The 12,318-nt window shown below is 33.0% G+C and overlaps 1 protein-coding gene across 5 annotated transcripts in view; it reads left to right on the forward strand.

Moving 5' to 3' along the window:
• Positions 1–7,759, forward strand: part of C1GALT1 (core 1 synthase, glycoprotein-N-acetylgalactosamine 3-beta-galactosyltransferase 1) — a 40,149-nt gene extending 32,390 nt beyond the window's left edge. For all 5 annotated transcript variants that reach the window (XM_041727295.1, XM_041727294.1, XM_041727297.1 and 2 more), the window contains one exon: positions 2,780–7,759. In XM_041727295.1, coding sequence (XP_041583229.1) covers positions 2,780–2,971 — 192 coding nt within the window. In that variant the 3' untranslated portion in view covers positions 2,972–7,759. The remainder of the gene's footprint in view (positions 1–2,779) is intronic.
• The last annotated feature ends 4,559 nt before the right edge of the window (positions 7,760–12,318 follow it).

Here is a 12,318-nt window from a genome sequence, read left to right on the forward strand (position 1 = left end):
TCTTACAGTAGGATTGGTATCTGGTATTTCACTTCTGTTCCATCATCCTATTTGGTTTTGCCTTAAGTACCATATTGTTTTGAACCTCCTAGCTTTACAGAATTTTGAAATTATTAATCTAAGAGTATATATTCCTTTATATCCTTTATCTTTCAAACTACTTTGGTAACATGCATGCCTTTATGTATTTACCAATTTAGGAACAATGAATGCCTGGTATTATTAAAATTTATTTTAGATGGTTTAGTAAGCTTTATAGTTTTCTCCAGATTTTATATCTTCTTAAATATCTCCCTATGCTTTTAATATTTTTGTTACTATTCTACTTGGGCTGTTTTTAAAAAAATTTTAACTGGTGTATATAAAAGCGATTGTTTCTTAAAAGCATCTTTAAAATCTAGCTCTGTTCTTGGATTCTCTATATCTGATGGTTTTTTTTTTTGTTGTTTTTTTTACCTGAACTCTCTTGAGTTTTGGTAGTAACCATTATTATATGCAAAGAGATATTTTGTTCCTAATATTATAGCTGTTTTCTTTTATTGTCTTTTATTTTATTGCTTATAAATCTTAACAGTATCCTGGTCATCTAGTAAAAAAAAAAAAAAAAACAATAATGCAATAGAGTGAAATGTAATTAATGCAGTAAATCTTATCAAAAATATAGTATATCAGGGTCATATAAAGTTGCTTTCAGAGAGGTTCAACAATTTAAAATTAATTGCTATTAGTCTAGTCTTTTAGTTTTAATACACACTGGCTAGTATAGTAGCTACTAGCCAGGTATGAATGTTGAGTATTTAAAGTATGGCTAGACCAAATTGAGATATACTGTCAGTATAAAATCCATTCCTAATTTCAAGAACTTAGCACAAATAAAAAGAATGGTTTCATTAATGATTTTTAAAATATTGCATGTTGAAAAAAATAGATTTATTCATTTAAAATATATTCAAAATAATTCCCATTTTTTTAATTAAATTTTAAATGTGGCCACTAGATTTTAAACTGCATCATGTGGCTCACGTATATCTATTGGACAGAGCTGATTTGATGATCACAAGTTGACTTATAATTTTACTTTTCAGATTTGTTCCTATCCTTACATTGCCTAATTGTGTTAAGAAGTAGGCAGCAAATAATTTTCCAGTGCTACATGGTTGTTCAGAACCCCACATATTCAGCATTTGTTTCAAAGGGAAGTTCATAGAGAAAGCCATAGAAAATACAGTGGACAATTCCCTGATAATTTTTACTGCATTATAAGCTATCTACTTCCAAATATGTATTATTAAATGTTCAGTATGGATATTCTCTGGAAACTTACCAGAATATCTTTCTTCTTGAGTCCTTGCAAAGACATTAGATAAAGTGTGAAGTTTTGTTGGAGTCACCTGGGTGAAGCATTCTGTAAATACCAAAATAACCTTATAACTGTTTAATTCTAGGACCAGTTTTTAAATTTTTTTTCTGCTATGTTCTTGCTTTTTTTTGTTTGTTGTATTTTTTTTATTATCTTGTTTTTGTCTTTCTTTTTTTTTAAGATTTTATTTATTTATTCATGAGAGAGAGAGAGGCAGAGACACAGGCAGAGGGAGAAGCAGGCTCCATGCAAGGAGCCTGATGTGGGACTCGATCCCAGGTCTCCAGGATCCCACCTTGGGCTGCAGGCAGCGCTAAACCGCTGCGCCACCGGAGCTGCCCTTGTTTTTGTCTTTTTTAAACCTGTTTTTCATACTAACTGTGCTAGGAATTTGTGAGAATTATATATCTGGACAAATGTATAACTCTTACTGAGGGCCACCTAAATATGACTATTTTGTCAAAAATAATGTCAACATTTATTGGTCTTTACTATAGGCCAAGATGGTTGCAAACATTTTATAAACATTATCTCCTTTAAATAGCCATCTTTTGCAGATGGGGAAATTGAAGCTTATAGATATTAAGTAACTTGCCCAAGGTGAGACAATAGTAGGCAGAATTTGACCCTAGTAGACAAACTTTAGATTCAAACTTAGATTTGACTCAGCACTTCCTCTCTTAAATACTACACTGTTTTGGTTGATGTGCAGATGAAGTATTAGGTTGCAGACACATTTTGGGTAAGGCTTTTGTAGTCCTTGAATGCTCCAAAGATGTCTTCCTGGGGTTGAGCCAAACAAAAAGTTATAGACAGAACTTATATATATATTTTTTTAATTTTTATTTATTTATGATAGTCATACACAGAGAGAGAGAGAGAGAGATTGAGGCAGAGACACAGGCAGAGGGAGAAGCAGGCTCCATGCACCAGGAGCCCGACGTGGGATTCGATCCCGGGTCTCCAGGATCGCGCCCTGGGCCAAAGGCAGGCGCCAAACCGCTGCACCACCCAGGGATCCCGACAGAACTTATAAAGAGAAAGCAAAACTCAGAAATGGAGCTTCATCCTTTGTATAGTTGCCCCTTTCATTTGAGAATTCTCAAGATAGATAGATAGATAGATAGATAGATAGATAGATAGATAGATAGATTGTTTTTTTTTTTTTTTTTTGCAAAACCCTATAAAATATGAGAGAATATTATTTCAGGTAGATATATTTTAGCAGTTTTCATGTTTAGTTTTAAATCTAAAAACTCTTGGTTTCTTCCACAGGTCTAATAAATAAGGTGCCTCTGCTTTACCTTGCAGGCTTTAATGCTTGGATTCTGTTAAAATTAATGTTTCCTTTATCAGTATGTGAATATTGTATGTTAACTATGTATTATATCTTAATGCCTGTTTCCACTACTTTTTTAGGGTCCTGGTTGCTGTTCTGATCTCGCAGTTTCATTTCACTATGTTGATCCTACAACTATGTATGAGTTAGAATACCTCGTTTATCATCTTCGTCCATATGGTTATTTATACAGATATCAACCTGCCTTACCTGAGAATATACTAAAAGAAAAAAGTCGAGCGTACAAAAATGAAGATTCAAAAGTACAATGAGAACCCTTGAAAGAAAAACATAAATGAAGAGGTAAAATGTCTAACATTGCACTGAAGAACTTCTACATTTCTGATACAGAACACTGGAATCCCAGTGAGGAATTCCTCCTAAGTGAACATTCCATATTAGAGAAATCTTTCATATGAATGACTGTAAACTGAAGCTTTAAGTGAGCTGTGAAGTCTGTTAAAATGTGTTTTGATACATATATATATATATATGTGTGTGTGTGTGTGTGTATATATATACATATATATATATATATGAAAAACTTGTGTTTTTAAAATGGTGGCCAGGCAGAGGAACTAGAAATGAGATTTTTGTTTTCTATTCTTGACCACATGTATTATTTTCACAGAGAAACTAGAACATTTAAATTTTCTAAAACTACATTGCACATATTAGTAACACATGATGCTAAATAGATCTGCCTTAAAGAAAATTTTAGAAATATTGTTGCTTAATATTATTTATAAACTCAAGATATGAGTTTATATTTGCAGTATGATATAAATGAACCAAACCCACACCCACACACACTCACACATGCAGTTTTTGTCTAATGAAAATTTTCCTGTGACTATAATTGGCAATATTTCTTCCGGACAAGGTTAAAGTAAGAATGGCACTTGTCCTAAAGTGCATTAATAAAGCCACATTTTGAAATTATATGGGCCTTGACTGTATTATATACTTGGTTCTAATTAGTAGTTAATGTTTTACTGAGTCCCCGTTGTCTCTTTTCTAAATATGTTTATTCTTGAATATGATTTTAATTATTAATATTTATTTACTCAAAACATTAATAGCATTCTATAAACATACATTTTAAAATATTTTGTTCCCAAATTTACCCATTGTTAATTGTGGGTAACTAATAAATAGTAAATTTAATGCTATTTGGGGATGCTTTTCTTAGATCAGAAGCACTCTCAGGAATTACTAAGTGACATTTTAAATGGAATATGTAAAACTCTTTTCAACTACATAATTATAGTTCCTTTTGTTATTTTGTTGAGAGTTGAGAATTATGTTTGTGCCTTTCATAACTTGTTTAAAGCAAGGTTAAGACATTCATTTTTAGGCTCTGAGGTGGCTATTAGTTGCATTGGCAAAATAATTTGAATGTATGAGTTTGATCAGAGGTCATTAAAAACATTAGAAATACAGAGTGCTTAAACAAACTGAAATATGCCAGATGTTAAAAGACCAAATAGTTAATTCATGAGCAACAGCCTGAATTTTGATGCTGACTTACTATTTGGGGGTTTGTTTATTGATTGGTTTTTGGTTTTGCCAATGGATAATTCTAACGGAGCAGAATACCCATTCAACACTGTCATCAAAAATATATTCATAAATATTTCATTCTAATTTTAGTGACCTTATATTTAAAGGATTTCTGGAAGGAAAGAATATTTTGCAGACTTTCTATAAGATTATCTTAAATGTCACAAATGATTTACATTTTTTATGTTTATCATCATGCTAATTTTACATGGCTTTCATGCCCTTGAATCTGCTGCTTAGCTAAAGAGTTTATATTTATTGTGCCAAAACATGTCAAAAATCATCTCTTTGGATGGTGTATTGAAAAGATGTTCATCTTGGTGACAATTAGTGGTAATTATGGATTATTCTGTTCACACAGTGAAAAGTCACACCTGTTTTTACCTTAAATTGTCTTTTGTTTTTTTTATAGCACTATCATCTGCCAGAATTTCAAGGCATTCATTCTGTTCTTTAAACAGCTCTTCACCTTGGTGTCGATATGAAGTTATTTGCAGTCCATATATGCTACTTTCTAAAAACCTAAAAATTTACTCCTAGGAAATTAACATGGTGATGAATCCTGGGATCTGGAGTCAGATTGCCTGGGTTTAAATTCTTGATCTGTCACTTATTAGTTTTGTAACCTTGAGCAATTTTAATATCTCTGTGCCTCAATTTTCTCTATTAAGTTAAGGACAGTAATACTACCTACCTCACAGGATTTTAACAAGGATTAAATGAGTGAATATATGTACAACTTTTCGAACACTTGTCTGGCCCAGCCTATGGAGCAATAAGTATAAGGTTTTATTATTCTGTTACCTTAGAGTATAAATATTTGTTCTAAATGAATGAAAAATCTGCTTTAATCAAATTAGATATTGGAGGAAGTATTTCATACAATTCTTAAGTAATTGCTAGTTTTTATCTAATGCCTACTGTATGCCATCTAGTGTGCTTAGATATTCTGTGTGCATTAGTGTTAATCTTCACAAATTGGGTGTTCTTTCTGTATTGTAGATGAGAAAACTGAGGCTCAGAGAATTAAAGTAACTTTTCCACTGTCACAGAGCTAGTAATCACAGAGCCAGGATTTATGCTCAAAGACTGTGTGTTCTTTTTACCATATCACCTTTGAGGTTAATCATTTAGCACTATTTCCAGTTTTACTTACTAACATGTGTGATCTGATACATCAGCCAGTAATAGTCATATTAACCAGGCAAATTGTCGTAGTGGCTCTCAAATTGTGGTTCTTCTTTTCTTTCCTGGGAGCTTGTTAAAATGCATATTTCAAGACCCCAGTCCCAGAAATTCTGATTCTAGCATGAGAACCCTTAGTATACATTCTTACCAGATTCCCTTGCTCACTGGTTCTCAAAGTGTTGTCCCCAACTAGCAGTATTTGCCTCATCTGGGAACTTGGAAATGCATCCTTTCCTGGACCCCCACCTCTGACCTCCTGAGGTGGAGGCTAGCTGTAGTGTTTAAATAAGCCCTCCTGGTGAGTCCTATTCATTCTAGTTTGGGAACCAAGACCTGGGTGATTCTGATGCAAATGATCCTTGGGATGTGCTGATTTATTGCCCCTTAAGTAGGATATCTTTCAAAGATTTAGATAAAGCAAGTTTTAAATCTGTGTTATCCAAGATCATACCATATTAAATGTCAGAGATTTTAAAGATAACCTGAAGGGTCCGTGGATCATTCAGTTTTTGACAAAATTCTTTGGCTTCTTCAGGTTCCACTAATGTCAGGGCCCACAGTAACTAACATATTTAATTCTCCAAGCTTAGTAATTTTACAATTGGGGTGGAAAGAGTTTATTAAGAACTAGTAAGTACATACTAATTCATTAAAAGCATAGCTAAATGAGTGTCCTCACTAGTTAGTAAAAAAAATTTCTGATTGTTAATAAAAAATTTTAAATGGAGGTAGCAGAATACTACTTTATAATATATAGAATGTTTTTCTGCTAATTAATAATATCAAACTTTGATCACTGTCAAGAATCAGTTGACCCTCCTATATGACCTCATACAGCAAAAAATTTTCCCAGGTATTCAGCAGAGCACATAAACCGAATTTCATGGTGATAACTTACTGTCTTTTAAATTGAGATCTTTGTCATTTGGATAAATGGTTTTAGTGTTGTTTCAAAATATAAGGCTTTTGCTATGTTTATGTTTCCCAGGAACAGTATACTGTATTTCAAGTGGGAAGTTCATAGGTGATACAAAGCAGATTTTTGTCTCAGAGTTCAATTATTTGTTTTCAAATATCTTAAATTTCAGAGGAATTTTTGTTACTGTAAGAAGATTCAAAATAAATTACTGGCCAGTTTTTGGTATTTTTTGAAATATGGTAATTGCATTTGAGCATTAAATTTGTTAACGGGTTATTTTCATAACTGTTTCTTGAGTATTAATTTTTCATTTCCTTGAGCCTATCAAAAATACTATCAAATGATAGTATTTTCAGATTGAGACTTGAAAAAACTGTCTCACTTTATGATTAGATCAAGTCTATCCTTTTGTTCTTCATTTAAATTTTCAGTTCATTAGAGTATTCCGTCTTTGACAATTCCTTCTTCTTTGTATTTGTTGCCCTTTATTTTCTTTACAACTAATTTCCATTTTCTAACTATTCTTAATGCTGCCTTTGCAAGGTTAATTTGGCTGTGATTAGTGATTAGAATTTGTATCACTTACTAATAATTTTATACCTATTAACTTTAGATTTCCCTAGGAGATTGGAAGTAAAAAAATCTAAGAATAATGCCTGCTGGCTCTCAGGATACTTGCCCTACTTAAATGTCTACAGTTTTAAACTAATTCTAGATACACAATTATTAAATGAAGTAAAGTTATTTGGATTTCATTTCCTCTACCCCTTTTCTCAAAAACAAACCAAAAAATCTCATTTGCCTCATTTCTCTACTTTATTGTAGGCCTGACAGAAACGCTCTTATGCAAGCTGGGGGACAACCTGTGGTTTATTTTATGCTAAATGTAACCTCTGTTAATTTAAAAATACAACTTATGTTTATATGTTGGAGTTGAAATAGAAGTTTTAATACAGATTTGAATAAAAAAACTTTACAAATTCTCTCCAGAGAAATCGACTCTAAAACTGGCTCCAGAAGTGAATAGTGCTCTATTTCAACTCCTTTTACCTTTTTAGCTCTCTAGTTTTTAGTTTATATCAGTTCAGTTTAAATAACTTTGCAGGGCCCTACAAAATAATAATCCATATGAAGTATATTATTAGAGGGAAACTAATCTTACTGCTAAGCAGTGTGTTATATTACACAGTAAATATTTGTGTTTTGGAATTTAAAAATTATGTAAGATAATAGTATGAATGATTTAAAAATGTGTGGTGACTTGCTTATTTTAAGTGATCCACCAATAAGTCAGAAAAAAATGTATTTTTAAATGTTTCTTAAAGTGCCTTTTGAACATTTTTAAACAATGGATTTAAACAACCACATAAAATAAATTACCATGTTTAAAGCTGTTTTATCTGATTATTTTTAACTGATATAAGAGTTACGGGAGAAACTAAGGGGTAGTTTTTGGGTTATTTTCCCAAAAAAATATTAATTTAAATTATTTTCCCATCTAAGTTATTCAATTTCAAGAGGCTTAAGTAATTTTTACTACAATATATATTATTTGTCTTAAAGCAACAAAATGCTCCACCTCAAATTTTGAATAATAACCTTTAAAAAAATTAGAAACACTCTGTCATCCAGGTAAGTATATGTATATGTGGGGGGATTCTTTTCTATCTCTTGGTATATTTTGATCTATCATGTACACTCAATTTATTCAACTAATGAAATAATTATGCCCAGCATCTACTAGAAATACAGTGGTGAGCAATACCTATAGGATTTCTGTTCTAGAGCCTTAATTCTGTAGCTAGACAATAAATAAGTTAATAGGTGAATGAACTAGATATTTCAGAGAACAATGTTTTCTGAACATTGGAAAAGAAAACAGTGATTTGATAGAGCAATTTTCTGGGTAGGGTGTCAAGGTAGACCTCTGAGGAGGTAGTATTTGACCTGAGACTGGAATGACAGACATTTTGTATACTTCAAAAGTTATTTATATTTATGAGGTTCTTTGCCCCATATGTAAAAATAATAATTTTTCTAACTTTGCTTAATTATGCTCTGCGTATATATAAAGGCTCAGTGAAATGAATTTTATAGGCCAAAATCTTTGTGGTTTTAAGCATATTTCATTCAGAGCTCAGGTCTATTATCTATCGATATTAGATCAGTCTGGTACTTTTAAGATATGAGTGAAAATTGACCTACCTCTTTCTTAAGCAAATGATTGCAGATGTTCATATTGCCCTTGACCTGAAGTCTAGCCTGTCTACCTCAATTTTCAGTAACCTGCCACCCAATATGTTCCTTATTAGTGCATATGTACGTGTATGTGTTTATATGTATATACACACTGTTGTTTGGACTCAGCAGCTTTAGAAAAGCTGAGGGAATGAATGCCACTTTATACTGTTTTAGTAGCAGAGTTGTAAGATTTAGTATATTCAGATAGCCCCATGTTTTCCAATTAATTGTATTTAGTTGTAAGTCTTTCAAGAACTTATGTACCTAAATACATATAGATTTACTACAACCTATTTTAAGTTTTCCAAAGGTATAGTCCTGGAAAGGATACAGAATTATTGCTTAATTTATCTTCTCACTAAAGGGAGGGGCTCTACCTCAAACATATTTTATTTCAGATCTAATAATGTTGACCATATAGATTGTCCAAATAGAATTTCCTATAGTATTTAATTAAGATGAATAAACAGTTAACAACTAAAGTAATCAACATTCTCCAGATAAAGCTATCAGTATTAGCAAAACATAGAAGTGAACTGTTTTTCTCATGAGTTTGTTACTCATTATTGAATTTAGTCTTGCTATGTAGAACTTTAACTACTGTAGTTCTTAAGAACTACATTTGTGTTGCATCATTTCTGCTGCCTAAGAACTACCAGGTGTTTGTACTGGTGTTTCTCATTCTGTTATTGATAGCTCTTTTTTTCCAGGACTAAAAATTTGTGCAAGCATTTATACTCTGTCTTGTATGTTGCCTCTCTATAGTGTAGTTGAGTACAGCTATTTACCTCCTAATAATGAAATACTCATTGTCTTTTTTGTGAAATTCAGTACTAGGATTTCAGCTCTTTGGGTTTTCTAATGAATGTCTAATGACAGATTAACAGTACTTCCTCATTTGTAGAACTGCTAGATGTGCCATTATAGAACTAATTATAGTGCAGTGTCTTATAGCTCTAAAAGAGTTTACAAAGTTAAACCTATCCTGAGAAGTCTGCAAGTTCTCACATTTTAAAGTTGAGTCTTGGGGATCCCTGGGTGGCACAGCGGTTTGGCGCCTGCCTTTGGCCCAGGGTGCGATCCTGGAGACCCACAGATGCTAGTCACAAGTTGTCAAGTTGTGACTCTTGTCAGCTTCAAATCTTTTTTCATAGAACTCACACTAAACCACATTGTCTTTCCTCTTTCTTTTTCTAGAATACCAGAATTACACTCCTGGTAGCAGTTAGGTTGAATTTCACTTTCCATTCATTTGTTGTTAGACTGTAGCAAGTTGGTGATAAAATCCAGAAAGTAGTTTGAAAGAGACTAATGATCCACTCTTTAGTTCTATATAAGACTGTATTCATTCTCTTCAGTGCTGTGTGTGTCAGAGATATAGAAAGGTATGGTTATTTTAGTTGGATTTTTCTTTAGTCAAAATACTAAACTTTAATTTTTCATGCTAATTAGGTGTGTAAAGTAAGTACTTTCATTCTAAAAAAAAGTAATTTTACTCTGAGGTGAAGGTCATTACATGCTTAGAATAATAAAACAAAAAATGATTTATTTATAAAAAGTAATCTTTACAGGGGCACCTGGGTGGCTCAGTCAGTTAAGCCTCCCACTCTTATTTTCGGCTCAGGTCATGATCTGGGGGTTGTGGCAACCAGTCCTGCCTTGGCTCCCTGCTCAATGGGGAGTCTGCTTGAGATTCTTACCCTCTCTGTCTTCTCTCCTCTCGTGCTCAGTTTCTCTCAAATAAATAAATAAAATCTTTTTTTTTTTTTTTTTAAATTTTTAAAAATGACTTTTACAGACCTACTTGCCTGGTTACAGAAGCAGAAAAAAAAGGGGAAATAATTGAATCACCTATATTTCCTTAATCCTAAATTAGACATGTAGCCAACTATTTTGGAGATCCTCAAGTAATCATGGTATTTGGTGTTTTTTTCTCATCCGAAAATTTCATAATCTTTACCAGCTTAGACTTCATTCTCTGCTTTATTGTAGACCCTCGTAGGCTACTAAATCTTTAGATTTGCCAAATGGAAAACTGGTGTTCAGAAGTCAAATGACTCAGAACAAGTGAAGCAGAACTGAGTGGCAAGATTGAACCCGAGTCTGAAGTTTGAAAACACATCAAGATCCATTTATAATATGCTAACTTAGAGGGTAGAAAGACAAAAACTTGTGGGTGCACATAGTTTTAATTTAAGATCACCAGTGACCTCATTTAGGCCTAATTGATGACCTCATAATGTAAAATAGTGCTTATTAAAGAATATTAATAGAATTTTTGCTATTAAATAGAAATTCACCTTCTTACTAATTCAGGAGCTATTACAAATCCTAAACTTACAGCATATTGTCTAAATTTATTCTTCGATAACTCTAGATCATTGCATAGAATTACTTGAAACTCATTTGTCAGGTGTCTTTAAGAGGGTTTTCTTTTTTCCCCTCTGCAGTCCAAAACTTTTGATGTAAAATTACCCAAACTTCCTGTCATTACTAAAACTGAGATAAACAAGAGATAGAGAAACTGAAAATGTGAAGCAGGCATTTTACCCAAAAGCAGTTATTTACATCAGTGAGATTTTTTTTTTTTTTTTAAGAAGGCAGGTTGGTTTCCTTTGACATCATTTTTTCCAGACTCCACCTTATGTTACAGTATGGTAGTGGTTTCCTCCCTAAATTTTATTGCACTTCTTACACCTAAGAATTAAAAATTAGTCTTACTCTATGGCATATCATGTTAAAATTAGGAATTGTCTTGTTTACTACTTCTTTCACTTCTCAGATTCAACCCAAGCTCCATACTCAAAAGGTCAGCAAACTTTTGACTTATTTTGTTGGCTTTAATATATGTCAAAATCACACCCAGGAGCCCAAGGTGTGGTAATAGACATCAAATATACTATTATTCTAATTCTAAGCTAGTCAGTGCACACCCTCTTTCATATGAGAAATAATAACAGAAAATATCTGACAAGTAACAATGGGGCTTCTAGAGCCAAGGGTGATTGAGGTTAAGTTAAATCTTCACTGCTCATGACACTTCAGAGCTATCTTCCAGGAATACTCAACCTCCTCGTTAACAAAACAGGGAACAAAACTCCTTCAGGGACCTCACTCTTCATTTAGTTAAACAGTTTGGATAGAAAAGGGAGCTGTATCTTGAGGCAACACAATTATCTGGGTGACCCCATTTTCCACCTCATGAATTGCGCATCAGAAGAGGTCAGTAATGTGGTTGACCACTTTTTTTCTGAGTCCAGGTAACTAAAGACTAATTTTATTTATGTACTGCGATCCCACAATTTCCTTCGCACTGAATAAAACTGAGCTATACATTTGAGCGCTCTGCTAAACATGTAAAATGGGAGAAGGGTTACCATTAGATACAGGGAACAGATCAGCCCACTGCCACCAGTCAGGACTTTGGCAGACTTCTATACTTTTTATTACTCTAATAGAAGAAACACAATATCTTTCAGTAATGAGAGGAGGGTCACGCTGTCAATCACTGTGAAGGGAGGTCTGGCAAGGCGACAGCAGCTTGAGTAAGGTTTCTGCCTTGAAGAAAAGCAATTTCCAAGTGTTGTGTAGTTCAGGCCTTGGCCTAAGGCTTTAAGATCACCAACTTTATTTTTTCAAAGTCCCTCAGCCCTTCATTTTCCTTCTACAATGCCAATTCTTGTATTCATATGAATGACGATTCTTGCC

Source organism: Vulpes lagopus, chromosome 13, assembly GCF_018345385.1.
Source record: "Vulpes lagopus strain Blue_001 chromosome 13, ASM1834538v1, whole genome shotgun sequence".
In the NCBI taxonomy this organism is placed as follows: Eukaryota; Metazoa; Chordata; class Mammalia; order Carnivora; family Canidae; genus Vulpes; species Vulpes lagopus.